At 58.9% G+C, this 26,265-nt stretch overlaps 18 protein-coding genes across 18 annotated transcripts; 8 read left to right on the top strand and 10 right to left on the bottom strand.

Annotated features, from left to right (window-relative positions):
- Positions 1-175: 175 nt before the first annotated feature.
- Positions 176-666, bottom strand: GIM4 (uncharacterized protein; the record flags this gene model as incomplete). The annotated part of the gene is made up of 3 exons (XM_060599909.1): positions 176-193; positions 229-448; positions 536-666. 3 exons carry the CDS (start codon positions 664-666, stop codon positions 176-178), a joined length of 369 nt encoding a protein of 122 aa, XP_060456555.1.
- Positions 667-888: 222 nt separating this feature from the next.
- On the top strand, positions 889-2,348 carry CcaverHIS019_0401090 (uncharacterized protein; the record flags this gene model as incomplete). The annotated part of the gene is made up of 4 exons (XM_060599908.1): positions 889-936; positions 969-1,173; positions 1,209-1,377; positions 1,430-2,348. The coding sequence occupies 4 exons, from the start codon at positions 889-891 to the stop codon at positions 2,346-2,348; spliced, it is 1,341 nt and encodes a 446-aa protein (XP_060456554.1).
- A 266-nt stretch (positions 2,349-2,614) lies between these two features.
- Positions 2,615-3,768, bottom strand: CcaverHIS019_0401080 (uncharacterized protein; the record flags this gene model as incomplete). Its single annotated transcript, XM_060599907.1, has 2 exons — positions 2,615-3,672; positions 3,738-3,768. 2 exons carry the CDS (start codon positions 3,766-3,768, stop codon positions 2,615-2,617), a joined length of 1,089 nt encoding a protein of 362 aa, XP_060456553.1.
- A 411-nt stretch (positions 3,769-4,179) lies between these two features.
- mrpl16 (uncharacterized protein) lies at positions 4,180-5,269 on the bottom strand (the record flags this gene model as incomplete). The annotated part of the gene is made up of 4 exons (XM_060599906.1): positions 4,180-4,539; positions 4,684-4,824; positions 5,059-5,067; positions 5,105-5,269. 4 exons carry the CDS (start codon positions 5,267-5,269, stop codon positions 4,180-4,182), a joined length of 675 nt encoding a protein of 224 aa, XP_060456552.1.
- A 201-nt stretch (positions 5,270-5,470) lies between these two features.
- On the top strand, positions 5,471-6,178 carry CcaverHIS019_0401060 (uncharacterized protein; the record flags this gene model as incomplete). The annotated part of the gene is made up of 4 exons (XM_060599905.1): positions 5,471-5,503; positions 5,535-5,545; positions 5,798-5,938; positions 6,133-6,178. 4 exons carry the CDS (start codon positions 5,471-5,473, stop codon positions 6,176-6,178), a joined length of 231 nt encoding a protein of 76 aa, XP_060456551.1.
- Positions 6,179-6,553: 375 nt separating this feature from the next.
- Positions 6,554-8,407, bottom strand: CcaverHIS019_0401050 (uncharacterized protein; the record flags this gene model as incomplete). Its single annotated transcript, XM_060599904.1, has 2 exons — positions 6,554-8,276; positions 8,316-8,407. 2 exons carry the CDS (start codon positions 8,405-8,407, stop codon positions 6,554-6,556), a joined length of 1,815 nt encoding a protein of 604 aa, XP_060456550.1.
- A 395-nt stretch (positions 8,408-8,802) lies between these two features.
- CcaverHIS019_0401040 (uncharacterized protein) lies at positions 8,803-9,255 on the top strand (the record flags this gene model as incomplete). The annotated part of the gene is made up of 4 exons (XM_060599903.1): positions 8,803-8,882; positions 8,914-8,928; positions 8,961-9,044; positions 9,081-9,255. 4 exons carry the CDS (start codon positions 8,803-8,805, stop codon positions 9,253-9,255), a joined length of 354 nt encoding a protein of 117 aa, XP_060456549.1.
- Positions 9,256-9,939: 684 nt separating this feature from the next.
- On the bottom strand, positions 9,940-11,852 carry CcaverHIS019_0401030 (uncharacterized protein; the record flags this gene model as incomplete). Its single annotated transcript, XM_060599902.1, has 3 exons — positions 9,940-11,010; positions 11,045-11,807; positions 11,842-11,852. The coding sequence occupies 3 exons, from the start codon at positions 11,850-11,852 to the stop codon at positions 9,940-9,942; spliced, it is 1,845 nt and encodes a 614-aa protein (XP_060456548.1).
- A 1,112-nt stretch (positions 11,853-12,964) lies between these two features.
- CcaverHIS019_0401020 (uncharacterized protein) lies at positions 12,965-14,051 on the top strand (the record flags this gene model as incomplete). Its single annotated transcript, XM_060599898.1, has 3 exons — positions 12,965-13,153; positions 13,192-13,596; positions 13,629-14,051. The coding sequence occupies 3 exons, from the start codon at positions 12,965-12,967 to the stop codon at positions 14,049-14,051; spliced, it is 1,017 nt and encodes a 338-aa protein (XP_060456547.1).
- A 277-nt stretch (positions 14,052-14,328) lies between these two features.
- CcaverHIS019_0401010 (uncharacterized protein) lies at positions 14,329-15,730 on the top strand (the record flags this gene model as incomplete). Its single annotated transcript, XM_060599897.1, has 4 exons — positions 14,329-14,541; positions 14,578-14,705; positions 14,776-15,342; positions 15,376-15,730. The coding sequence occupies 4 exons, from the start codon at positions 14,329-14,331 to the stop codon at positions 15,728-15,730; spliced, it is 1,263 nt and encodes a 420-aa protein (XP_060456546.1).
- A 284-nt stretch (positions 15,731-16,014) lies between these two features.
- Positions 16,015-16,701, bottom strand: CcaverHIS019_0401000 (uncharacterized protein; the record flags this gene model as incomplete). Its single annotated transcript, XM_060599896.1, has 2 exons — positions 16,015-16,329; positions 16,366-16,701. The coding sequence occupies 2 exons, from the start codon at positions 16,699-16,701 to the stop codon at positions 16,015-16,017; spliced, it is 651 nt and encodes a 216-aa protein (XP_060456545.1).
- A 441-nt stretch (positions 16,702-17,142) lies between these two features.
- CcaverHIS019_0400990 (uncharacterized protein) lies at positions 17,143-17,483 on the top strand (the record flags this gene model as incomplete). Its single annotated transcript, XM_060599895.1, has 2 exons — positions 17,143-17,315; positions 17,363-17,483. 2 exons carry the CDS (start codon positions 17,143-17,145, stop codon positions 17,481-17,483), a joined length of 294 nt encoding a protein of 97 aa, XP_060456544.1.
- A 115-nt stretch (positions 17,484-17,598) lies between these two features.
- On the bottom strand, positions 17,599-18,313 carry FMP32 (uncharacterized protein; the record flags this gene model as incomplete). Its single annotated transcript, XM_060599894.1, has 3 exons — positions 17,599-17,604; positions 17,637-18,211; positions 18,244-18,313. The coding sequence occupies 3 exons, from the start codon at positions 18,311-18,313 to the stop codon at positions 17,599-17,601; spliced, it is 651 nt and encodes a 216-aa protein (XP_060456543.1).
- Positions 18,314-18,585: 272 nt separating this feature from the next.
- emi5 (uncharacterized protein) lies at positions 18,586-19,118 on the bottom strand (the record flags this gene model as incomplete). Its single annotated transcript, XM_060599893.1, has 2 exons — positions 18,586-18,658; positions 18,691-19,118. 2 exons carry the CDS (start codon positions 19,116-19,118, stop codon positions 18,586-18,588), a joined length of 501 nt encoding a protein of 166 aa, XP_060456542.1.
- A 582-nt stretch (positions 19,119-19,700) lies between these two features.
- On the top strand, positions 19,701-20,771 carry CcaverHIS019_0400960 (uncharacterized protein; the record flags this gene model as incomplete). Its single annotated transcript, XM_060599892.1, has 1 exon — positions 19,701-20,771. One exon carries the CDS (start codon positions 19,701-19,703, stop codon positions 20,769-20,771), a length of 1,071 nt encoding a protein of 356 aa, XP_060456541.1.
- Positions 20,772-21,020: 249 nt separating this feature from the next.
- CcaverHIS019_0400950 (uncharacterized protein) lies at positions 21,021-21,734 on the top strand (the record flags this gene model as incomplete). Its single annotated transcript, XM_060599891.1, has 1 exon — positions 21,021-21,734. The coding sequence occupies one exon, from the start codon at positions 21,021-21,023 to the stop codon at positions 21,732-21,734; it is 714 nt and encodes a 237-aa protein (XP_060456540.1).
- Positions 21,735-21,770: 36 nt separating this feature from the next.
- CcaverHIS019_0400940 (uncharacterized protein) lies at positions 21,771-22,250 on the bottom strand (the record flags this gene model as incomplete). Its single annotated transcript, XM_060599890.1, has 1 exon — positions 21,771-22,250. The coding sequence occupies one exon, from the start codon at positions 22,248-22,250 to the stop codon at positions 21,771-21,773; it is 480 nt and encodes a 159-aa protein (XP_060456539.1).
- Positions 22,251-25,209: 2,959 nt separating this feature from the next.
- Positions 25,210-26,001, bottom strand: CcaverHIS019_0400930 (uncharacterized protein; the record flags this gene model as incomplete). The annotated part of the gene is made up of 1 exon (XM_060599889.1): positions 25,210-26,001. One exon carries the CDS (start codon positions 25,999-26,001, stop codon positions 25,210-25,212), a length of 792 nt encoding a protein of 263 aa, XP_060456538.1.
- Positions 26,002-26,265: the final 264 nt, after the last annotated feature.

The raw sequence follows: 26,265 nt of genomic DNA, 5'->3' as shown, positions 1-26,265 counted from the left end.
GAAGACTGTAGGCCATGCCATGTATCTTGCATAGGAGATGGGGTGGGGTGGGGATGGGGTGTGGAGTGTTGTCAGGAACGCTGTCGAAGCAGGACCTTGGCCTCACCACGCCAGAACTGAAAGCTAGATGCATGCGTACAGGGTATACATGACGGGTATCTGTGGTAGTACACTCCTAAGCACGCCCCGGCATCTGGTGTCAGCTTGTCGACGGCTTCATCTTCTCACTTGGATCTTGTGCTCGCGCTGGAACGCGTTAAACTCCTCCTCCTTGCCCTTGTACGTCTTGACAAGCGTCTCGAGCACCTCCTTAATCCCGCCGTAGTTGGTCTCGAGAGCAGGCACCACGTCCTTGACCGTGCGCTGCACGAGCACGCCCCCGATGAGGCGGTAGCATGTGCGCTCGGGCTCCGTCTTGGTCAGTGGCTGGAGTGTTCCGAGGACGAGTCTGGGGTGAGCTCGTTGTCAACGAGAAGGTAGTAGCTCGCCACTGCGGGAATTGGACGAGGCAAGCCAGAGCACAGAGGGGACTCACGCATGTTCCTCGAGCTCGCTCTCGAGCTCGCCGATCTTCTGCGCGAGGTTCTGGAGCTCGGTACGGTATCGCTGGAACAGGACCGGCACGTCCTGTGATGAAATCTTTGCTGGGTCTGCTTTTGGCGGCATTGTGGTTTGCTAGGCTTTGGTATCTACTGATGACTTGGACACTTGGATACTTGAGATGACGACCAAGGTGAACCTCGCCACGTGACATGTACGCTACACGTGGTAAAACCCGCGGGGTTAAATTTCGGAGTGCCGTGGCGTTGATCCCAAGTTCTTTTGTGCTGTTAACCACCTCACCAAAACGCTGCTCGCCGCAACCACCGACAGCGCCGCGACCTCATCATGTCCGACTGTGTCGCCATTGCCCCCGAGCTGCCCTTCCGGTCACAGGTGGGGTTTTTTGGCGGATTATCTGACACCAGATTGCCGAGACGCTGCAGCATGCCTCGCGGTCGATGCAGCCCGCCGAGCAGGTTGCTGCGCGCGAGCTGCTGAACACGTTTGACAAGCAGCTCAAACCTGCCGATGGCACCGAACCTACTGTCGAGACCAAGCGCGAGATTGTGCGCAAGGTCGTTGACACGTTTGTCGAGACAAAGGGCGCACTCGAGGCCGCAAAGGAGGGAGGTTAGTTTCATGTCAAGTCGGCACTGACAATACAGAGGCCGAGTCGTGTAGCCTTTTGTTGCAACATGTGATTGCGGACAACTTTGACACTGCTGGCACCGATTACGCCACGCTCGTCAAGTCTGTGGCGGAGGCGGTGCGCGTTGGCGGCGAGGCGGCGGCAGAGGCCGGACGGCCAGGAAAGGTCGAGATCGCCGAGCGCATGTGAGTGGCACATAAGCACAAGGACCAGAGGGCATGCTGACTCTGACTCCAGCCTGACCAACTCGTACAACTTCTTCCCCGCAGAGTCTCCCCTCCGCCCCGCCGTCCTCTTGACCCTCATCACGCTCCTCGGCGCAGCCGACGACCTCTCCGCCCTCCCCCTGACTCCCGCGATCCTCAACCCTGCCCTCAGCCAGTGGTCCACGTCCGAGGCGGACAAGGTCGCGTTCCTCACCCAGGCTGCTGGCGTGTACGAGAAGGCCGGTGACCTCGCTCGCGCCCTTGACCTGACGGTTCTGGCGCTCGAGCGCGCAGTGGACGGCAAGATGGCCGAGCACGCTCTCGCTCTCGCTCTCGCCGTCCCCAACCGCTTCGACGTCGACGACATCCTCAAGGTGCAGGGTGCGCGTGACTCGCTCGCGGGACACGCCGACGAGCTTGTCGACCTCTTCACCAAGGTCGACGAGCTCGCTGCCGTCGACAAGGCCGCAGCGTGGGCCAAGGCTAACGGCGCGTACGTTGACAGTCTTGGTGTTGCTGGGCTCGACGCCGACGAGGTCCTGCGCAAGGTCCGCCTCGTCGCCCTGACGACCCTGGCCGCCCGCAGCGCGACAAAGGAGATTAGCTATGCCGACCTCGCGGGCGCCCTCAAGGTCGACGAGGCCGAGGTCGAGGCTTGGGTTATTGACGCGATCCGCGCCGGCCTCCTCCAGGCCCGCCTGAGCCAGCCCCAGAGCCTTGTCCGTATCATCTCGGTCAGCTCGCGCGGTACCCGCCGCTTTGGCACCGACGAGTGGAAGCTCCTTGAGAAGCGCCTTGGCGAGTGGAAGGTCGCTGTTGCCGAGGCCCGTGTCACCATTGAGAGCGCTGAGGAGGTTGCCGCCCAGGGGCCAATCACCAACCAGCGCAGGCCGCAGCAGCGCCGGCAGCAGGGCCAGCAGGAGCAGCAGGAGGAGACCGCCCAGGCGTAGACTATAGGTTCAGTATGCATGTGAGATAGCCTTAGAGGGGTTGTGGTGTGAGTAACAAAGGCCTGTTCCCACAATAGACTAGTCCGTCACACCGCAGTGCCCACAATAGACGAGTTCGTCACACCGCAGTGCTCGCGCTCCGTACTCAACACGGATACATTCAACAGGGTGTTTATAAGCGATTTCTAGAGTCCTGACGTAGCAGGAACCCTATCGCATGGAGAGGAAGAATATGTAGGGATAGATGGGACGCGTAGCGATGGCGCCTACTGGCGGATGACAAGCGCGTCAGTCTCGCCCTCGGCGTACGAGGGTAACGCCTCCTCCTCGTCGTAGCCAGCCTCGGCGGCCTTGCTCTTCCTAGCCGCCTTGTTGGCCTTGTACGCGGCCTTGGCGGCCTTGCGCGCCTCCTTGCGCTCAGCGCGACGGACGCGACGCGCCTCGCACGACTTGCGCCTGCGGAGACGGACAGCGAGGAAGACGAGAGAGAACAGAACCTGGAACATGGACCCGATGAGCGCGCCTACAACGAACCCGCGGAGGGCGGGGGGAAGCTCGGCGAGCGCGTCGCAGAGCTTGTTGCCTGCCTTCTTGAGCGAGTACATCTTGCCCTTGTCCTTGTGGTGCTTGTGCTTGTACTTTTTGCCGCCCTTGCTCTTGTTCTTGTTCTTCTTGCCCTTGTGCTTGTGCTCCTTGCCGTGCTCGTGCTCCTTGTGCTTGTGCTCCTTGTGCTTGTGCTCCTTGTGCTTGTGTTCGGGCTCGGGCTCCTCGGACTCGAGGTCGGCAATGCTTCCAAACTCGTCGACGATCCACTTGAACGTCTCGGCACCGTTCGAGGGCTGGTACTCGCCAACGACCCTGTGGGGCTCACCCTCGCCAAAGATCGGGAGGATGTGCGCAAACCCAGCTTCGGGAGCCTCCGAGTCCTTGGTCTTCTGCGGCGCATCATGGCCGTGGCCGTGGTGCAGACGGTGTTCGCCCTGAGGAACAGAGCGAATGCCGCCGAATGGCTGCGGCGAGACAAAGCCCAGACGAGTAAGCAGGCTCGAGAGGAAACCGCCCTTGCCGCCCTTGCCGTGCTTGCCGTGGCATGGCCGGCGCTCACCCTTGCTGGGCAAGCGGCCAGTCTCAACGAAGATTGGCGCGTTGTACTGGTTCTGGTGGCCATAGCGGGGGTTACGACCCTCGGCCGCAGCCTCAGCCTCGGGAGCAGGGGCGGCTTCGCGCTCCTTGAGGTCACGCGCTACACCAGTGTGACCGACACGGAAACGCGAAAAGTCAAAGTCGGCCTCGGGGGGGACGTTGAACGCGTGCGCGCCCGCGGCTGGGGTCAGACTCTGGGCGGAGTGGGAAGGGGTGTGGGAAATGCGGGTTGGGTGGCCAACTGACCTAGCGCGACGACGGCGAGGGAGAGCTTCATAATGAATGTGGGGTTCCAGAGGTGAGGATGATGTTCTTCTGATAAAGTGGTTGTGGTTGAGAAAGTAAGAGTGGTTGAGAAAGGAAGAGACTGCGCAACAGGCTAATGTGTGAAACGTTGAGTGGCGGGAGGAGTAAAGGCTGTACAAATAAACTCCCTTAACTCTGCAGCTCTCAGAATAACAACGGCTAATGCTTTTTGCTCCCGCTTATTAGTGGATTCGTCCACTGCCGGCAGCGCACAGATCCCAAACAGAAGCATCAGACATCTCAAGTCGCAAGTTTACCGGAGACGCCATCTTGCAAGCCCTTGGCCTGCGCACCGTCTACCCTGCCGCAGCAGCACAAGCTCTCCCTCCCAGCTCCAATTGCGTGATAAGGGTAATGCCATGCTACTCTACTCTACTACGCTCTATGTCGACGCAGCCGCAGACCGCGCTTGCAAGCTCTGAAGCACGGGGCTGAGCTGGGGCTGAACGGTCACGAGCTTCTGCGCCTCCTCGGGCTTGCTGAGCTCGCCAGACACGAGTGTTCCGAGACGTGGCGGCGTCTTGCGCGAGATAAACTCGGTCTTGACGGGGATCTTGACCTGGGCGAGCTTGAGGGCCTGCTTGGCAACCTCCTCACGGATGTCGCCGCCAGCAACCTCCATCACGACGCGGCCGGCGGGGACGCGACACGCCCAATACTCAAAGGCGCCCTTGCCCTTGCCCATACGGGTTTCGTTGCCCTTGACGCAGACGGGGACGTCGGGGAAGACACGGAGGTAAAACTGCGGTTAGTCGACGTCGAGCTAAGCGAGGGAGGGAATCGGGAGCGTGTGAGCCATGACCATGTCACGAATGCCGATGCATGAGATTCGGGCAGACGTCGCCGAGAACATGACTCCAGCCCCAATACTCTCGCTAACACGCACCTCAGCACCCTTGATCGGCTTGATCTTGCGCTTGACCGACTCGCGGATCGAGGTGAGCTGCGCGGCCGTCAGGCGGACCGCCGAGAGCAGGCGAAGGCCATAGCCGTCAAACTGGAGCGTTGTGCCCTTGATGGAGCCGCCCTGGGGTCAGCTAGACATCGAAGAAAGTGAGCTGTAGAGGAGACAAAGCGATGCGGTCTGCGATCTGCGATCTGCGACCTCATAGCAAGGCAAAGTGTGAACAGCAGGTCGCCCGCGATGCGAGCCAAGTTGCGTCTGCGGCGCTCGGCATAACTGGTCATCGGGACGCTAGGCCAGCTGTTATTGGGTTGGGTTGATCGAATCCGTTCCTCCACGCCATGCATGACCACTCACAGTAGGGAACTATTGTCAGCTCATCGGTCTATACCTGGCACCTCACAGATGGACGGCCCTTCTGGCTCTTGCGGTACTTTGTTCTCCTCGGCGCCAACTGCCCACGGAACCGCACACCCATCGCAGCAATCGGCGAGACAGCCGCCGCCGGAGCGAACGACGGCGTCGGTCGACGGAACAGCCCAAGCGAGCTAAGGGCGGAGCGGAGCATCGTTCTTCTTTAGTCTGAATCAAGTGAGTTGTGGATTCAGAAATCCGGGAGACCAAGTGGAGGTGCCACCCCCGGAGATTCGGGAAAAGCCGCGCGGGGGTCGCGGTCGGACTGGATCCTGATTCCCTCCCCACAGAGCCAGGAGGTGTAACAGGTAGCTAGCTTGTAGCGACCGACCACATATCCTCGTAAACAGCCAAAATGTCGTACAACATCGCGGGCAAGGCAATCAAGGTGAGCATGGTTGTGAACCCGCTGACACCAGAACGAGTACCTGTGAGTTTGCCGAGTTGGGGACCGTTGGCCGGGATTCTGTCGGCTGGACTCGGACGATTCGGTCGGAACGTGGCGCGATGGACCAGATGAGAGAGATGGGAGGGATTATGATGGCGGCGAGGAGGGTGCAACGAGAGGACCGATGCGTGCACACGATGTTGCGCCGTGTCCATGATTAAACTTGGATTGCGGTGGAAAGCATGTACCGCGCAATCAACAATCACCCTTGGACCGAGCAACAACTGACGCCAGCGCGATCGGTACGATCCTCACGACGATTGGCATTGCCGTCGCCGCCTCGGGCGGTGACAAGAAGGCTGCCACCGACGCCGCCCCTCCCCCCGTCAAGCAGGACTCGTCAATCAACACCGGCAACTCTGACGAGGACGAGTTGTGAGTTTGCGAGGCGCGCAGCGCCGAGTGGCCAAGGGCCTGGATGCGCGAGACGTGCCCAGAGTACGCAAGGGGAGTGGAGCTGGAACATGAGGGAGGAGGTCCGGCCTTGAACGGTCCTCTTCCCTCCTCTTTCAGTGACAGACCCCTCCTTCCCCTAGCTCTCACCCATCGCCCGAACCCGCTGACAGCAGCATCCGCGCGTTCGTCGCCGAGGCCGAGAAGGAGGGCTCGCACTAGAAACAAGTTGATGCATAAGCATAGCAGACGGGAAGAGTTGAGGGGTGTTGTTAGCAGTTGTCGCGGTGGTGATGACTTGGATAAGGCCATGACGGCCATGGTGTGCCCGTGAGGTCCGCGCGTGCTACGCTAACCCAACGAGGCGAACAGGAGCCCCGCCATCGCCACTGTTCTCTCAAACCTACAGTAGCCCCATTATCGCCACTGTTCTCTCAAACCTAACAGATCGGCGCAATGCCACTTGGTAACTGCGCCAATCTGATAGCCGTCCGCCACACTGCAGCTGACCATCTCAGCCAGCCCGTGTCCTAAACCCTTGCATACAATGGATGTCCTGCTACTCCGTACAACCGAGTTCCGTACAACGAGTCTTGTCTAGTAAATAAAGTGCGTCTGGGGCCTGTAGAAGCCACGCATAGCGAGGTGGACGGCAGCGCCATCGATGTACGGTGCGCACCCGTTCCCAAGCCAACTCATGGTATGCTCTTGTTCCTTGATGCGGTCCCACTCAAAGTCCTCCCATCGTGGGTTCTGGAGGGCCATGAACGCGTGCGATCCGCTACCGGGCCAAATCGAGCGGATGGTAGCCTCGCCTGTCTCGCCATTCTTGTACCAGCTCTTGCAGTTGGTAGTGAGGACTGTGCGGCCAAAGTACGCGTCTGTGTATTTGAGAAAGTCGTCGACTGCCTCCCGCTTCGGGGCGAAGGAGGCGTACCCGTCGCGTTGACATTTGGCAATCACTTTGGTGATGTACGAGCACTGCTGCTCGAGTACGACGAGAAGAGAACCGGATTGGGCGGCCGCTTGCGTCGTGAGGACGTTGAAGGCGTTGGGCATCTCGGGCGTGAACATGCCCAGGTAGGTCCGGCTCTCTCTGGCCCACACCTCTTGAATATTGACACCGCCACGTCCGATGATCGGGAAGGCGGGGATAAAAGTCACGTCGAAGCCTGTCGCACATACGATGATGTCGAGCTCGTGCTCAGTACCGTCCACAGTCCGGATACCTGCAGGCGTAAAAGACTCGATCTTGTCGGTTACAAGGCTACAGTTGTCCTCGCATAGAGCTTCGAGATACCCCGGACCGGGGGAGAGACGCCTGCATCCCACGGGAAAGTCGGGGAGGATGGCGTCGGCAATCTCAGGCTTCCTGGCGACTTTATCCCGCATAGTCTCGGTAAACTTGTTTGCAAAGATGTCTTGCAGTGGGTGGCCACGGAACGACAATTCGTGCGTCGAGCCCAGGTCCTCTTCAATTTCGCACCGGAACTTGCGGTACGCGTCCTCGCTCTTGAACTCGGCAATGTCAGCCTCCGTGAAGAAATAGTTGGGCCCGTGGTCCTTCTTGTACTTGTGCAGCTTCTCGAACATTTTGGAACCCCACCCGCCCGAGATCCACAGCTTGCTACGGCCAAAGTTAGTGACGCTCTTGGCCTTCTTCTGGAGCGTGGGGACGATCTGAACACCACTTGCACCCATTCCAATCACCCCGACTCGCTTGTCGGCCCAGAACGCTGGGTCGTCGGAGAGCTTGGCGGCAAGCCAGTCGCCCGAGTGAACCATTGTACCCTTGAATGATGCGCGGCCGGGGATGCTGTCGGGCCAGATGGGCTTGGAGAGCAGCCCTGTTGCCAAGAGCACAAAGTCGCATTCGTCCTCGTGGCTCTCGCCGGCGGCGTTGGTGACGGTGACGAACCACTTGCCACGCTCCTCGTCCCACCGCGTGTGGGTGACTGTGTGCTGGAGCTTGATAAACTTGCGCAGACCATACCGCTCCGCAACGGTACTGAGGTAGCTGTGAATCTCGGATCCGGGAGCATAGTATGCCGACCAGTCTGTCTTCTCGCAGAAGCTGAGCTGGTAAGAGTGCGAGGGCACGTCGCACGCAACGCCGGGATAGCGGTTCTGGTGCCAAACACCACCGACATCATCGGCCCGCTCGTAGATCTGCAACTCGTAGTTGCTGAGGTGGTCCTTGAAGTGTACTGCCGCGCAGAGTCCGCTGAACCCAGCGCCGACACATACAATGCGAACTGGGCGGCCCTCGCTGATGTTGCGCTCGTAGAGAGGCGGGGCCCACGACAAGTCGAGGTGGTCACTGGGATAAGCGGGCGCTTTTGATAAGACGCCGACTCACGGTTTGTGGTAGGCGCCATTGGCGTCGGTGATTGAGACCTGCTGTGCGGCGGCCATGATGTTTGGAATGTCACTGTCTGCGAGATCGCCCATGATGCTGTTCATGTTATATCGACAACGCTCAGCCTCTCTTGTATCTCACGACAAGTAGTGGGCTGCTGTCTGCCACATGACATGGGAGGTACAGTTCGGAATAGCTGCCCATTCCAAGAATGCCGACAACAATCCCGACTCCGCAGATGACCGAAAGCGGCTCGGCTCGAGCCCATAGTGTCATATCTCTGCCCAATCTTGGTTACGGGGGAAGTCTGGAGGTTGTCGGTATCCCGACCATGTATGCTCAATGTAGTATACCGTGCTACTGCGACTTTCCGCCCATGTCCCGCATTCCGGGATCTCATGACGCAGCTCTAGTCCCAACAGCCCACATATTGACACATAAGAGATGACATCCACCTCCTCCACTCCCCACAACAACAACAGATACAATGGTGAAGAACGGGTCGCAATTCCACATGGCGATGGACGTCAAGGACACCAAGACGCCCTGGGCCGACGTCACGGACAAGTGAGCAGAACATGAACTGCGCTGACATCAGGATCCTGAGCTACGAGTGAGCGCCGTCTATTCCGTACTGACCCCAAGCCCCGACACGAAGAACGTCACCAAGTTGCAAGTGTACGCGCCAGGCTGGAAGCAGGGCCACGGCACCTATGCTCACAACTACTGGTCAGTCTGCGCCTGAGTGGGTCTGTCTGACAGCAGGGAGGAGATCCTCGTCGTCTCGGGCAAGATTTACGACCACACGATTGAGCGCTGGGTGGGCCCGGGCGAGTACGCGTGCCGTCCGCCGGGACAGAAGCACGGGCCGTTCGAGTGCGGCCCGGACGAGGGGGCGGTCGTGCTCCTCGTCAACACGTCGAGCTGGCCCAAGGAGTAGGGTAGTGTTTGCTTGTCTGTATGCAGAGGGTCTGAAGTTGCTTGTACTGTATGCAGAGGGTTTGAAGCATGTGGCATGTGGGCAATCTGGACCTGGTGATTGTAAGGGTGTCGGCAAACCATGGAAAGATGCGGCTGACCGACTCGATGTCGAGCATGGTACCAGCCATTCTTGTCAAACGGGAGGACTCCAGGACAAGGCCTCACAGCCCGCCAGATAGCGCCTTCGTGCACATACACACTGAAGCTCCGCAGAGTTCCTTGGCACGGCTGTTCAGGGCGAGAGGTGTGCACGTCTCGGAGATGTCTGCCGTTCAGGGCGAGAGGTATGTACTTCTCGGAGATGTCTGGCATACCCACTGATCCACTTCGGCATAGTGTTGGTTGTGCAGAGATGAACAGAGTGTCCACTTCACTGATGACCCCGATGTATACTCTGTTCCGGACCTTGGGCGAGTTCTACAGTATTCGGCCGTTTCGGCAAGTGGTTCTTCCTTACAGTACCACCTACGTTATCTGTGAGTCCTCCTGTTTCCACGCTGAGACAGATATCATCGGCTCCGTTTCCACGCTGAGACAGATACCATCGGCTCATGGTCTGTATCGACAGCCCTGAACGCCGTGTCTTAAACTCAAGGACATCATCAAATCATGCCAATATTGATACATACACACTCTAGACCCATTAGAAACAGAAGCTGCCGCTGTGCAAGTCAATCTCGGCGCGCACCTCGGGAATCACGCTGGTAACGCCCCGACGCGCATCGAGAGTAAGTGTAGGTGGCCCACACACGACGACGCCGAGTCGCCCTCCCCCCTCGACAAGGTTGGCCTCGGTCCTAATCATGTCCGTGACGAGACTCCGCCCAAAATGAATGCGGGTGTACGCGGCTGACATGGGCCCAAGACCGGTCCGGAACCGCTCCTCCTCAGTCAAGCGGCCCAGGCCGTCTTCGCCGGAAGCGAGAGAGGCACGCGAGCTACATTGTGAACCGTAGCTGCTCTGGCTCCCGCCTCGTAAGTGTCGCAGGTGGTTGAGAAGCGGAGAATGCTCAGCGGGCAACTTGCATTCGAATGGGATGGTGGAGTCGAAGCCGATGTTGGGGTCTGTTGGCTCGTCGGACGCGTGGGAGCGAGTGACATGGATGTCAATCCGGATGCGAAGGTCGAGGTTGATAAGCTTCTCAAGGGCGTCCTCGAGGAGAGGCGCAATGGTGCGGACGTGGGTCAGCTGGCGTGTGTTCCATGCCAAACGGATGGATGAAGGTGCCCGTCCTCCTCGGTCGGCTTGGGCGATAACTTCGAGGAAATGTGAGAGGCAAAGTGTGATTCCCGAGCCGCCGGCAATGCACAGGAGCGAGTCGTAGTGCATCACATTGACGGGCTCGCCGTAGGGACCCTCGACCGTTGCTGGGAACCGAGCAATAGTCGAGTTGACGAGGGAGTCGCAAAGTTGGCGAGTGAAGCCACCGTGCACGCGCATAAGAAACACGGCTAGCGATGGTCCCTCCTTGGCCGTGGGAATGTTGGCAAAGGTGAACGGGTGCTGTTCCCATGGAATCTCGGACACCTTGGGGATGCTGAGGTATCCATGCGTCCCCGCCTTCCACTTGAATGGGACGGGGACGCAGATGCGGAGGACGTCGGTATCGAGGAGTTCGACGGTAGCGGTGGGCACCCCACGGCTACGCAGAAACACGGACAGCAGGCGGGCGAGTCCAGCTACGCGGTCCAGGGACCAGAGGAGCAGGGCCGGCTGATGTCAGATGGCTCACTCAAGGGAGACGTACCCAAACCCATATCCGATACTCGGGTGTGTGGAAATATGTCATGATGAGGAACATGAGGGCCGCGACGATGTGCACGTCGCGAAATAGTTGGTGATAGCGATTGCGGATAGCGCGGAAGGAGAAGAAGGTGAGGATGGTGAGGCCAGCCATGGCGGGGATGGCCGTGTAGATGCGCCATGTCCACGCATGCCTTCCAAGACCCCTGCCGAACCACCATCCATAGGTGTGCGCGAGGCCGCCGAGGAAGCACACGCGCCCAGATGTGCGGTGCAAATAGTTGATGTGGTCGTATGATATACCGGTGAGTGTGGAGAGGAGGTTGTTACGACCGACAAGTCCAACAATGAGGGGAAGTTGCACAACGGCGACCATGCCAGTCGGGTTGGCGTAGTCGAGCACACCAGCAAAGTACGACCCGAAGATTGACAGTGCGATGGTACCAACCGTATACACCGTGACGAGGAGGAGCTCGTCGACAGTCAAGGCGGGGAAGTACGGCAAGCCCAGTGGCCGGACAGTTAGGAAGGTCCATGTGCGAGAGGTCTTGGTTGGGCGGCGGAGGACGCGGCGGCGGAGTGCGAAAATACCGCGCAAGAGGATCCACGACAAGAGTATCGCGCCGACCATGTACCAGTAGTAGCGCATGGCGGCGTGGCGGCGGGCCCTGCGCATGCGCTTCCATGGCAGCGATGGGTGCGGTGGGGGCTCCTGCAATGGCGACGAGCCGGTGTGGCTCGCCAGTAGGGGGACGACATCAAGTAGTCTGTTGTGAGCTCTTTACACTATCGGCGACTTACGGCTGGATCATGGCTGGAACGGTGGTGGGGAAGAGGAGAGCGGAGGAGAGCGCAGGAGGGGTTATTGAATAACCATCAAGACTTGTGAAGGGGAAAGTCCGAACGCGAGAGACATTTGAAGAGGAAGCGGGAGTGTGCCTCAAGAGCGGCTGCGTGTGTTGACAGGGCTCTGCGCTGATGTGATGTTCTTGGAAAGCTTGGGAGAGTTTAATCGGCCGATGGATAGGTGAGAGACGGAGACATTGACAAGGTATTGAACAATGGGCATCTTTTGATCTCGTCTACTCCATCGGCCGAACTGCAGGGTCCATCGTGTTTTGACCGCGCGACCCGCTTTCCATCAGTCACCCCAGCTTATCTGATAAACACTTCGGACCTTGTCGGCGAAAACTTGTGTGGCACTGGTCAGTTTCACCAAACCCATCTCGCTTCGGGCGGCGTCTTCGGCCCAACATCCCCGCCTTACAGGGTGCCTCGGCCGCACAATACTTTCCAGCTGATGCAAGACCTCTCTTGCTAGCATTCGGACAAGTGGGCCGAAGCGTTTTGTGCCTGCGTGTCCCGCAGCTGGAATCGGGAAATCGACATACGTTTCAGTTCACCCTCTGGCCCTCATTCCTTATGCTACTTATTAACCATTCATCCAGGCGCATTATGCAAGGAGCCAATGTGGTCCCAGAACCAGACTCCAATCCGTCCTCATGGACGACGCCATCTCAAGCCAACTCACAAGTGCTCACGTGAGCGCCACGAGGTCGACCCAGGCAGGGATCGCATGGACGTCACAAGTGTGTATTCCCGGCACGTGGGGATCAAACAAGGCATCTTGAGCGCACCCAGAGCGGTACCGAGACTCGGCAAGGCTGACAGCTGTTGGTGTTGTCTGACAAAGCGTGTTGTCTGATCTGACAAAGAGTCCGTTATCTGACAAAGAGTCCGTTATCTGACAAAGAGTCCGTTATCTGACAAAGTCGCGGACGCCATGAGTAAGGCAGATTGGCGCATGAGAACGACGTGCAGTATATATTGCTCACCTGGTACATCTTGCCCAGGTCACATCCTTCTCTTCGCTCTCACTCTCACTCACACTCACACCACACTCACACTCACACTCACACCCATCATGCCAGCGGTCGACTCTGGACTCGTGCTCGTGACCGGCGCGTCGGGGTTCTTGGGCACCTACGTCGTCAAGGAACTGCTCCAGCGCGGCTACGGGGTACGCGCGGTTGTCCGCGACACGGTCAAGGGCGAGTACGTCCAGAACAAGTTTCCCGGCGCCAAATACGCCATCGTCAAGGATATGGCTGAGGTGGGTGCACTTTACCAGCCAGAGCCAGTTAACACTAGCCTGGTGCCTACGACCATGTGATCAAGGGCATCGACGCTGTGGTGCACGTGGCGTCGCCTCTCGACTTTGACAACACTGGCGGCCCAGAAGCGGTTATTGGGCCGGCCGTCTTTGGCGTCGAGAACCTCCTCAAGGCTGCGTCGGACCCAGCGCTTGGCGGCAACGTCAAGCGCTTCGTTCAGATCTCGTCTTTCGCCGCGATTGCCGGCCTGCCCGACGGCCACGCAAAGACGCTCACGGAGGAGCAGTGGAACGATGCCGACCTCAACAAGACTTATGAGCTCGGCGCGGCAGCTCCCGGTGCCCTCAAGTATGTTGCGTCCAAGGTTGAGGCGGAGCGCGCTTTCTGGAAATGGTTCGAGGAGAAGCGTGCCTTTGACGGCGTTACCATCCTCCCAGGCATGGTGAGTTGCGTTTGAGACCGAGCTGACACTAGATCCTCGGAACGCCCATGGAGTACTCCCCCAGCGGTCAACTTGGCCTCACGAACGGGTGGGTTGCGGCGTTTGCTGGCCCGTCCAACTTTGGTATCGACTTTGAATTCTGGTCGCCGGTTGGCATCAATGATGTTGCGTTTGCGACGGTTAGCGCGCTCAGCAAGCCTGATGCGGGCGGCGAGCGGTACCTTCTGGCGGGGCCCCCGCTGTTCGGTAACGACGTCGCGATCCTCGCGGAGGAGTACTTCCCTTCGGCGCCGACCAAGCCCAACAGGGACCCTGCGTTCCGTGATGCCCAGAAGGCTAGGGCGTCCAAGTTTGACGGCTCCAAGGCTGAGAAGGCATTTGGCTTCAAGTACCGTCCTACAGAGGACGTCGTCCGCGAGCTGTTCGACCTCGTCAAGGAGCGTCAGGTTGCGTAAGTGAGGCGAGGACATGTAGTAGTAGACACCATGTATCATAGAGCCACGAGGTCACAATGTATCCAAACCCGCGGCCGACCCGGACAAGCGGGATGATGGGAGGGCGGACTTGTCCGACAGTGTTATTGTGCAGGGTGGTAGAATGAGAGTGCAGCCGCGGTATGTAGCTTAGTTGCCGGCCACCCGGCATTCGGCAAGTACCCTCCACCTTGGTACATTCATATACGCGTTGCATACCGCGTGGGCATCAGCATCAGTACTCACCACTCATTTCCCCATGCTCGCTGCTGCCCTCCGTCCCACACTCGCCACGACCCGCCTCAACGTCGCCCGCTCCATGGGCGGCGTGGCCAAGTTCACGAAGTACGACTGGGAGGACCCATTGAACATGGACAGCCTCCTGACGGATGAGGAGAGGGCCATCCACGAGGTCGCCAAGAACTATGCGCAGGAGAAGCTTGCGCCTCGCGTGCTCAACGGATGGCGGACGGTGTGTTATTTTGCCCAAGTCGCGCTAATGGTGTAGGAGAAACTCGACCAGTCGATCCTCAAGGAGATGGGCGCACTCGGCCTCCTCGGTCCCACTATCAAAGGCTACGGTTGCGCCGGCACAAACTACGTGTCGTACGGCCTGATCATGCGCGAGATCGAGAAGTGAGTAGCGAGATCGAGAAGCGAGTAGCGAGATCGAGAAGCGAGTAACGGCCGGGCTGGCTGACATTAGGGTGGACTCTGGCTTCCGCTCGGCCATGAGCGTCCAGTCGTCCCTGGTCATGTCGGCCATTAGCCAGTTCGGCAGCGAGGCCCAGAAGGAGAAATACCTCCCTGGTCTGGCGACAGCCGATATCATTGGATGTTTCGGTCTGACCGAGCCAAACCACGGCTCGGACCCGTCGTCGATGGAGACGACCGCGACCAAGACCAAGGACGGGTGGATCATCAACGGCGCCAAGACGTGGATCACCAATGCGCCCTTTGGAGACTTTTTCATTATCTGGGCTACGACCGTGGAGAATGGTGTGCGCGGCAAGAACCGCGGGTTCATCGTTCCCCGCGAAGCTGGTCACATTGAGACTCCCCAGATCACCAACAAGCTCGCGCTTCGTGGCTCGGTCACCGGCTCGGTGTTTATCGACAACGTCCACATTCCCGCTGAGAACGTGCTTGAAAAGTCCAACGGCCTCGGCGCCCCGTTCTCGTGTCTCAACCACGCACGCTTCGGGATCTCTTGGGGTGTCATGGGTGCTCTCGAGGACTGCATTGAGCGGGCGCGGGCGTACGCTCTTGAGCGGTGAGTGGATGCAGTAGACACACTGACAGCTAGTCACCAGTTCAACCGGCCCCTCGCATCGTTCCAGTTCGTCCAGCGCAAGCTCGTCGACGCCAGCACACAGGCGACCTTTGGCCTCCTCGCTGCCCTTCAGCTCGGTCGCCAGATCGACAAGGGCGAGTATAACCCCGAGATGATCTCGATGCTCAAGCGCAACAACTGTGGACAGGCTCTGCAGCAGGCGCGCGTGCTCCTCGACATCTTTGGCGGAAACGCCTGCTCGGACGAATACGGCGTCGGCCGCCACGAGGCAAACCTCCAGGTGTGCAACACCTACGAGGGCACGTACGACGTGCACACTCTCATCCTCGGCAAGGCCATGACGGGCATCAGCGCGTTCGCCAACTAGTGGTTGAACGGTTGTATTTCGGGGCGTTATGTGGGATTATGCAGGTTATGCAGGTTATGAACAGGATCACTCTGTGTTTGCTCCGAGTTGGAGTTGGAGTCAGAGTGGCGCCTCGCGTTGGTCCTGTTAGTTTCCATATGCCGCGACAATAATGCTCCACTGCCTGACTGTAAGTGGATGAACCAACACCAAGTCAGTGCTCCAGCAGTCATTCGGGACCTGATGCATTGTTATGTCTGATATCCTGTCTTTCCGAAGTGACGGCCGGCCGCTCAATCGATCAACTACGCACTGCTCGAGACCTCCTTCTCGTCAACGACGACGGTGTGGATGTGTCCCTGTTCCTCCTCAAACTTGACGACATTGGAGATGATAGCCGACGATCCACTGAGGAGCACAATCTCGGCGTCGTTCGGCAGAGCGTCAATAAGCGAAAGGAAAGAGTTCAAGTATCGCTGTGGGGACGGCGACGCTGGCGAGTCGGGGTATCCATCAAAGTCGAGGTCTCCGGAGATGGTCATGGGTTGGCGCTTTGACCAGGCGGTGCGGAACTTTTCGACCCACTCTGCAGCCGCCGGATCCTCTCCCGTTGCCTTGCGCTTTTGTCAGTTATATTACAAGTTGGAAAACAGTACCTGTTCAATTCGCTCGCCGATGGCGGCTTGGGTTTTGGTGAGGTTTTCATTGACGCCCTGGTTGAGTTGGAGCAGCTCGTTCATGACGGATGTGGCGTGCTTTGCGCGTTCGGGCTCCCAGCCCTCGTTCTGGGCACGCTGGACGAAACTGTCAAGAACCCAGTGGGTGGCAGGGTTGTCGACGTAGGTGACGTTGTTGTCCTTGAGGACCTGGACACTGAGGGGGCCCATACGAGAGAGCGCGAGGTGGTCCGCGACGAGGTACGGCCTCGACCCGGTCTTGATGAGGCCGGCGATGCGCTGGAGAGCCTGCTGGATCTGCTTGTCGAGGTGCATGGTAGAGGTGGATGGGTGATGAGTAGAAGATGGGTATGGATGCCGCCTTAAGGAGGTGTCATGGTCATTGTTCGGGTGTCGGCAGATGGAGCAGCCGTCCGTGTCGGGGAGTTGTTGTGATCAGATGATGTTAGTGACTTGATGTTCTCATGACGTACGTCACTGGCATAACCAACCATAAGCGCGTTACCTTGTCCGGACTACCATTCGCCCATTGCTAACGCGACCTGGTCGGGACTACCATTCGCCCATGGCTTAACTCGCCAACACAACAACTCGGACGTTCCGCAGCGTACGTCGACTATCCATGGAGATACCGTTGTCGACAACAACCACAACCCACTTGGACGTTGGTCCGTTTCTCCCCTTATTCGACCACCCCTTTACACTCGAATGTTGATTTGCCACTAGACTTTGTTGCCCAGCACCCAGCACCAGACCATGCGCCTCAGCCACGCAAACAAGATCCTCCTCGGCTCGTGTGTCGTCGTCGTGCCACTGAGCTTCTACGGCGGCCTGGCCATCAAGGAACATTACCTCGCAGGCGAGCTCGACAAGGTCCCCGAAAGCAAGGATCTGGTCTCGGAGCGCGCGGTCAAGGCCCGCATCGTGCAGTGCGTCGCGCCGCGTCGCGTCAGCAAAAGAGTGAGGCTGACGCCAGATTGGAGCAGGAGCGCAAGGAGCTCATGGGCGAGGGCCGGGACTTGGATAAGAAGATTGCAGAGATCAAGGCGCGCCTCGCGACAAAGTCATGTGAGGAGGCACAGGGGAACAAGGGCTGATGACAGAAGTGCATCTGGTTAGAGTCACGCGGAACGCAAGGCCAGCGGTTCTATAGTTAACGTCGCTTGTCGCTTGTCGCTTCACAGTCACATGTTGTACACCATGCACATCACATCACATCTGCCATCAGCCTCACTCGGCGAACCACTCACCATCATGCGCATGTAAGCCATGAGCAGCGCGCCAGAACCCGTCGCCACACCAACGAGATACTGCAAGATGGAAAACTTGGCCTGTTCAATCTGTGTGCGCAACCCAGCAATCTCGCTCTCGATCCGCGTATCCACCTCCTTGATCTTGAGTTCCTGCTGTGCCGCATCATCTTTAAGTCTTCCCTTATCCACATTAAGATCGAGCCGTACTCCGGCCTGTGTCCGCGTAATCTCCTCTCTCAGCCTTTGCTTCAACCTCTCCACATCTGCCTGCAATCTCTCATTTTCGGCCTTCATGAGGGTCAAGTCTGTCTTCTCGTGCAGGGCCAGCTCGCTTTTCAGTTGTGCAAAGTCGACGTTTTGGGTGTATCGCTGTTTCTCCTGGGCGCTCTTGGAGACGAGGCCCGTTTCGGTGGTACGCACAGTCTCGTCAATCGCCTCGGCAAGGACAGAGGAAAGACCTTGGGCTTGTTCGGGAGTCAGGCCATGTTGTTGGAGACGCTCGACGAGGAGCTGCGTGTCAAAGTGTGCGGCGAGGGGGAGGGGGGAGGCGTGGAGCCTGCGTTGGTTGAGGGCTGGACGTTAGCGCTGTCACGCATTCGCTCACCCCGCGCAAGGAGGGCGCCGGTTCGTGATGTTGATGGCTGGGCCTGGGCGAGGGAGAGGAGCGCGAGCATTGTGTTTGTTGTGGGGTGGGTGTGATCGAGTGTTGACCAGTTGAACAGGAACGCTCACATTGGGATGTTGACTTGATCACATGTTAGACGCGTCACGGGCAGGACTCCGAACAGAGCCGAAACATGCCTTTTGACGGGCCGTGGGGCCTCCATCCCGCATCACCCCACCATCCCACCCCACGCATCGCCACCGCCGCCACCGCCGCCACCGCCGCAGCCAACATACAACATTCATGCTTTAGTTATGCAATCTAACAACTGATAGTATGAATCTATCGCTCAATGTCTTCGAGGTCGGGTGTGCGGCGCACGACCTTATTCTCGTTCCGCGCGTGCTTGCGTAACCTTTCGTCAGGCCCCATTATTCCTGCACTCACTTATCCAACACGGCGCTGTCGTTCCAGCGCGAAGGCGCGTCGCGCTTCCCGACCGCCCACGAGTAAATATCGGCATCGGGTTCCGCGAGGAGACGGTCAAACTCGCGCAGTTCAGGCGTAGTCATACCAGGAAGAAAGTCGCGGGCAAATGTAGACAGAAGAAGACCACTCTCGAGAGAAGAGCGCTTCCTGGACTGGTAGGTGAGGCGGGCGCGGAGCTTTGCGCTCGACTCGCCACCGCGCGAGTGGGTAAGCTCGGGCCCGCGCGGGACGGGTGGCGGGTCGAACGGGCGCGGGAACGGGTCAAAAGGGTTGTTGGAGAGACGGGCGGCCGCGACACAGCTCGTGGTGATGTGACGGGAGGCACAACTCGTGGCGATGCGACGGGCGGGCGTCAAGATGAGAGAGAGGGTGGGACGGAGGGACATGGTGGATGGAGTGGAGTCGAGAGAGTGGAACGATTGGTGATTGATTGGGGAGGGGGGGGTTGGGCGGAGATTGAAGACGTGTCCGTTTGCCACTCCTTCTACAGTGGCGATGCTTGAACTCTATTGGGATGAGAAAGCTGGCACCCCGCGACGCAGATGTAGATTCACCCGCGTGTTTCTCGGCGCCAGTCCTCAGCCCCGATGGCCCGATGCGGGGTGGTGTCTTACTCTGGCCAAAGGCATTAGAAAAGCTAATCACTCCCAATGTATTAACATCGGCTTGGTAATCTCGGATCTCGGCGGTCGGCCATTTCGTTCCACGTTTGCCCACCTCGTTCTCCCAACACATCATGCGAGCAACCTCCCCTCGCCTCCTTGCGCAAACACCTTTCCACCACATATCCCCGCGCTCCTTCTATCTCCTCCGCTATCATCGACGGACCATGACAACTGCTCGCGAACCAGACGTAACTGCTGCCTTTGGCGGCGCAGCAAATGTCGCCCAGCTGCACAAAACGAGCCGCGACTTCCGAAGTAAAACCCCCCTTTTTAATCAATCTAATGACAGGCGACACGCTTACGATGCCGACAGACGCGCAGTTACGCGCGGCGCAGACGGCGACGAGGGGAGACGACGTGTATCGTGAAGATGGGGATGTAGCCGCCCTCGAGGCCCGCCTGGCTTCGCTTTCGGGGATGGAGGCGTGTCTCTTCGCACCAAGTGGGACAATGACAAACCAGCTCGCTATCCGGTCGCATCTCGTGCAACCTCCCCATGCAGTGTTGTTGGACCAGCGCGCCCACGTACACCAGTACGAGGCGGGAGGAATGGCGCTCTTCTCTCAGGCGACGTCACACACTGTCGTGCCACAGGGCGACCACCTCACGCTAGAAGAGGTCGAGGGGGCGCTTCAATTAGGGACCGATATCCACCGGGCGCCAACCCGCCTCGTATGTCTCGAAAACACTCTTGGCGGAGTCGTGTTCCCGCAATCTGAGATTATCAAGATTTCCACCCTGGTAAAATCGCACGGTATTCCCTTACATTTGGACGGGGCGCGGCTGTGGAATGTCGCTTCGCTCGAGGTTGAGAAACGCGGTCTCGGATCGGGAGACGAGGACCTGCGTTCGGTCCTGACTGAGCTCTTGGCGCCATTCGACAGCGCATCCCTCTGTCTCTCAAAAGGTCTCGGTGCGCCAGTGGGCAGTGTCCTCGTCGGCCCGAAAACGTTGATCGACCGTGCACGCTGGTTCCGCAAAGCGTTTGGCGGGGGGTGGCGCCAGGCTGGCGGATTGGCCGCTATGGCCGACCACGCTGTTACCCACCACTTCCCCCGGCTGGCGGGGACGCATGCCCTGGCCCGCAAGCTCGCGGACGGCCTCGAGGCCGCGGGGTATGGCCTTGTTGCGCCGGCACACACGAACATGGTCTTCTTCGACCCTCCGAATGGGGTTACGGTTGACGATTTGGTGACGGCGCTCGCGGCCCTTCCCGATCCGATTACGATCATGGGTAACCGATGCGTGGTCCACCACCAGACGAGCGCGGAGGCTGTGGACACGTTCGTGGAGGTTGCGCGTCAACTTGCTGACAAGGCGCGAGTTGGCGGGCCGGCGGAACCAAAGGCCAAGCGCGCCAAGATGGGTTACTAGTTACTAGTATATGCATCTGTGCTGCTGTGCATCTGTGCAGTGCTGCTGTGGTTGTTGCTTGCTCTGATTTGGACATGTTGCCCAGATTCTAGCATGGGTGTCCGGTAGCGGTGATTGCCGATGGCCGAGGCATTCCGCCGATCGACTCGTCCAGACGTCAGTGCCCACTCTGACATTTCACCACTCGACTCTTCTTGCACAGACTATTCTGTTCGTACATCAGTTTCCCCCGCTAACCCAGCCCCCGCAATGATCCACATCGGCCTCCTCCTCTTTCCCGACGTGCAGCAGCTCGACATCATCGGGCCTCACGAGATGCTCACCGGCTTACCTGGCGTACAAACACACATGGTATGGAAGGATCTCTCGCCCGTCCGCGCATCGACTGGACTGGCCATGCTGCCCGACACGTCGTTTGACTCGTGTCCTCCTCTCGACGTACTCGTTGTCCCTGGCGGAATCGGAATCAACCCCCTCCTCACCGACCCCGATGTCGTCGTGTGGCTTCGCAAGACGGCAAATTCAGGTATCAAGTATGTGACGTCGGTGTGTACGGGGTCGCTCCTGCTGGCGTCGGCGGGGCTGCTGAGGGGTCGCCGCGCAACGTCCCATTGGCGGTTCCGGGATATCTTGGTTGAGGGCGGGGCTGTGCCGGTTAAAGAGAGGATCGTGACGGATCGCGAGGGGAAATATGTCGTGATGAGTGGAGGCGGTGTTACGGCCGGCATCGACTTCGCTCTCGCCCTCGCGGCAGAACTCGTGGGAGACGATGCAGCAATGGGGAAACAGCTGTATCTCGAGTATGCGCCGGCGCCACCGTTCGATTCCGGCGACCCAGATACCGCCCCAAAGAGGATTGTGGAGGCGGCGATCAAGGCGACAGAGGCGAATGTGGTCGCGCGTACCGAGGGGGTGCGGGCTGGTGTGGCCATGACGGCCAAGCTCGAGGCCGAGGGCAAGTAGATCTAGATAGATGCACATGTACAGCCAGAGTATACATCACATGACACCAAGACTATCGAGCAGCGGGCCGACCTCGACGCCCTCTTCGGCGCCCGCCTCGTCTCCCCACCGCTCCAGCCATCGACGGAGTGTGACCTGGCTTTCTCTTCTGGTTGGATCCCAGAACGCTGCGTCTTCCAATAACGCGGCGATGCTGAGACGGAGGAGGGCGAGAGGCGCGACGTGTTCTGCAACAGCTTCGGGACCTAGACTTTGGGCCTGCTGCGCCGCGGCGTTGAGCGACATTACAGTGATGTGTGCGAGGACGAGTACGGCGACGTAGTCTGCCTCTCTGAGTTGGGCATGGTTTGACACGCGAACCGTAAGAGCGCGCGTGAGTGCGCGTGAAGCATCTGCCTCGTGGAGGTTGGTCAGCAAGGGTGATTGCTGGGCACGCTGGGCAGTTCGACGGAGACGCAGTGCAGACAGGCGGTGTTGGGTCCAGAATGCCTCGGATTGGAGGGAAAAAGAGGTCATGGGGCGCTTTTGGAATGCGCAAAGGACAGTCTCTACCTCTTGTATTTTTGATGTGAGGTGAATCTGCATTAGCACATCCCACAAAGCCTCACCTCGTCATCTTCCTCGTCGTCTTCAGGCGCCCCAAACAACGCCGGATCACCTTTCAGCCTGCTGACTTGGCGCACGACGGCTTGTCGCGCGGGTAACGGACATTTGGGGGTCCGCACGCGGGCGAGTAACCCGGCATCTTCAGCCGGATCGATGGGGATGGGTACGGCGTTCAAATGCGTCTCGAAGACATAGACGTGGACCCCGTGGCTGGGGGTTTGGCAGTCGTAGAGGATGACGCGTTTGGTCAGGCTCGGGATGTGTCGAGTTCGGGGAGGGGTGCGGCGGGACGGGATGCCGAGGCGGGTGTGGATGGGGGGGGAGGCCGAGGCCGAGGCGGAGGAGGAGGAAGAAGAAGAAGAAGAAGAAGAAGCGCGTGCTGGTGTTTTGGGCATGGCTAGGAGGAGTGGGCGATGTTGAGAGGGGATGGAAAGTGGAGGGGAGAAAAACAATTTCTGCGGGGCTCCCATGGTCGTCGTCGACCTGGCGTCTGCGTCTATACAGCGGCAGACCCGACGTGCTTGTACTGGCGTCCGCGAGATCTTTGTGAATGTGCACATGCATGTGCATCCCAGTGCGTGAGGGTCGTTTAATTGACACCTTTGACCGGAGCCGGAGCAATGATCCTCCGCCTCCACTTGGCCATGACGATGACTCCCCCTCAAATACCTTCAGACGTCAGACGTCGCCGCTCTCACTCACCACACCACTCACAATGCTCAGCGCGCCAGTCCTGCCAGCCCGGCCAGCCCCCGGCCCAACCTCCACACCCGGAACACTCCCGGGCACGCCGTACAGCACCACCCCTCCACGCGTGCGCACCCCGTTTCCCCCTCGGGACCGAGACAAGACCATGACTCCCGCGCCAGGACGCTTCTCACTGGCAATGTATCCCGACATTGCGGACGTGATCCTCTTCTCCTCATCGTACTCGACGCAAACGACGCTCCGCAGAGTCTGCGCCTACTTCCGTAACCGGATCGACATTGTGCACTGCACGCACATCTCGCTCCGAACGGCAATGTGTCGCTCGCCACTCCCCTCCCTCCGCCCATCGATTCCGGCCAGCTCGGGCGTACATCTCATTGCGGCGCGTCCAGACCGGGTGGTGAGGCATGACGCCGACCGAATTTGGGGATACTTCTATGTCGGTAATGCCGTGCCCGCATTAGGATACGGGGTGGCTTTTGGATGTGGGATATTGGGACCGCCCGAACGACAGAGGGCGTTGTTGAAACATGTGAGGGTGTTGGACGTATATCCCAATGATATCGATTGGGAATTCGCCACGCCGAGGGCGCAACTCGACGCAACGATATCTTCGCTCGATCCGAATTTGGTCCACACATTACGGTTTGCAGAAGAAACCGACCCGTGGTGGTATACTCGTACGTTATCACCACAATTGGTCGTGTTTGATCTACGCCATTTCGACGCTGGTCGACCAGGCAAACACTCGACACACAGTTACGCTCTCGCCTGTCCGCTCATCCCGGTGTCTGCTGCCACGGTGGTAATACATATCCCAATATCTCGATGGCGGTTCACGTCGCCGCCTCTAACGGGGTTTATTGCGCATGAGAGGACACGACGGATTGTTCTTCTCTTCCATCCCCGCCATTCCGACATTCACAGGGTGGAGTGGGACGGCGTCGCCCCACCGCTTGGCGTCCTGCACAAGCTGTTGCAGGATAACGCGGCGTTTCCCGATTTGCAGGTGGTGGTGGTTGGTGCGGAGGGCGTCGATCCAGGAGTGTTCGGTCGCGCACTGGACGGAGAAGGGAGTGTGCAGGAACGTCTGGCGAGGTCAATTAAGGAGGGGATGGGGTCGATAAGGGAAGGGATGGGGTGGGAAGGCGTCAAGGCTATGAGTGTGGATGAGTTTCGGGAGACGCTGGGGGAAGGAGAGTGGGAGACGTATACGCAGTTTCCGCATTATGATCTCTGAGATGCTACGTGATGAGTCGCGCCACGGGTGGTGATGAGCAGGCACACATGGCAACATGGCCACAAGTCATGCTTATGTTGTCATGTCGAGTCATGTTCATGTTGCCATGCGAGTCATGTTCATGTTGTCATGTCGAGCCACGGTCATGGTGTCATGTCGAGTCACGGCCTCTGCCAGCCAACCGTTGTCCAGTCTCTGCCAGCCAACCGTGTCCAGTCTCTGTCAGCCAACCGTTGTTGTCAGTCCCGTCGCAAGGTACAGCCATCTGTGAGGTGTGCCTCGGTCCTCCATGTTCATGTTTACTGCGGCGCGGCAGTCAAACACCTTGGCGGAGACACAGGGCCGCCAAGGGTCAACCACACAAGTACGCGTCGGGGTTGAGGGTTTTGCAGGTGCCTGACGCTTTCCCGCGACGGCCTCAAGGGACGGAATGACAGCACACGGCGTCGTACGCTCAGCGCGGGATAGAAAATGTACCTGTGTGTTTGGACGGCAGTGCTTGCACAGCAAACCGATGCCACAACTGACTCTGACCCTCAGTAAAAGCACCCCCGGCTCGTCCTGCTCGCCCGCTCGTAAACTCAAATACATGACCAGACTGGCTGGCCCGACCGCAAACCCCTTGCGGCTCCCATCAAGGTGCCGCAACAAAGCGGCCGCCCATCAAGGGTTCGAGTCGCCGCCCCTGCCAGAGGGAAAAGAGGAAAAGGCATACGAGAAAAGTGTACCAGTAGGAAACAAAAGAGGAAGGGAATCGACTCTACCGTTACAAAGGGAGGGCCGTCACACAACGTGCCAGACGATGCGTGTATCTCGTGATAGCATGGCGACGCCAAAAGGCATCACCAAGGAGGAGGAGGAGGAGTTGTTGTTGTTGTTGTTGTCGTTGTTGTTGTTGTTGTCATGCGCGACTCAAGGCGTTTACAGCCACTTGTAGGTAATGGGGTAAATGCCAGTGTTGTCGCCAGTGATGACGTCGAACGCGGCGGGAGTAATGTCGAGGTCCTTGCAGCCACCGCCGACGCACGAGTCGACAATCATGACGTCAACGCAGCCCTTCTCGGCGCAGACGTTGACCGTCTTGCCGCACATGTCGAGGTTGAACTGGCCGATAGGGACAGCGGCAATGCGGTCGCCGTCGTTGAAGTTGCGGTTGAGCGTGTAGCAAGCGACCTGGCCGCTCATGCCGTGGTTCTCAGAGGGGTTCATGACAGAGTAACGAGTCGCAAAGCCCGACTGGCCGCCGTTCGAGCCAATGCCCTTGCCGCCGCCGTTGTCGACCTCCTTGGGCTTGTCCTCCTCCTTGGCAGGCTTCTCCTGAGGCTTGTCCTCGGGCTTGTCCTCGTCCCACTTGGGAGTCTCCTTGGGAGCCTCCTCAGACGAGGTGGGGCTGGCCTCCTCAGTCGACGACGAAGAAGGCTTCTCAGCGGTCGACGAGACGGCCGAGGCCGAAGAGATGGCCGACGACGACGAGGGAGTGGCAATGTTGTTGAGGACGGGGGGAGCCGTGCCGTCAACGCAGGGCTCGTTCTCGTCCCACTCATCCGTGGTAGCGGGAGCGTCTGCCTGGGGCTGCTTGTGCGAGTGGCCGTACTTGCGCTGGCCACCGTACTTGTGACCGTGGCGGTTTCCGCCGCGGTAAGCCTCGGGGGTGGGGGCGGCGGTGACGACGGCCGCGAGGGCGGTGAAGAGGGCAAAAGTAGTAAACTTCATTGTTGTTTGGGTAAACGTGTTGGTTGGTTTTGGGGTGTTGAGTGTTTGGGAAGGGGAATGGGAATGTGTTGGGTTGTAACGGAACACAAAGAGAGTACTAAGTGAACGTGTGATAGACGCAGATGGATTGCTCGACCAGCAAGCGATTGGAGTGTGAGGGGATGAAGATTGTTGAAGGACAAGAAGAAGGGAGTGTTGTGGTTTGGTGGTGGTTTATAAGGAGTGTCCAACGGTTGAGAAGGGTGTACGTGTACGAGGCTTTGG

This window comes from Cutaneotrichosporon cavernicola (assembly GCF_030864355.1).
Source record: "Cutaneotrichosporon cavernicola HIS019 DNA, chromosome: 4".
NCBI lineage: Eukaryota > Fungi > Basidiomycota > Tremellomycetes > Trichosporonales > Trichosporonaceae > Cutaneotrichosporon > Cutaneotrichosporon cavernicola.
Note: the sequence above shows the minus strand (reverse complement) of the source record. Positions and strands in the feature narration are given on the sequence as shown.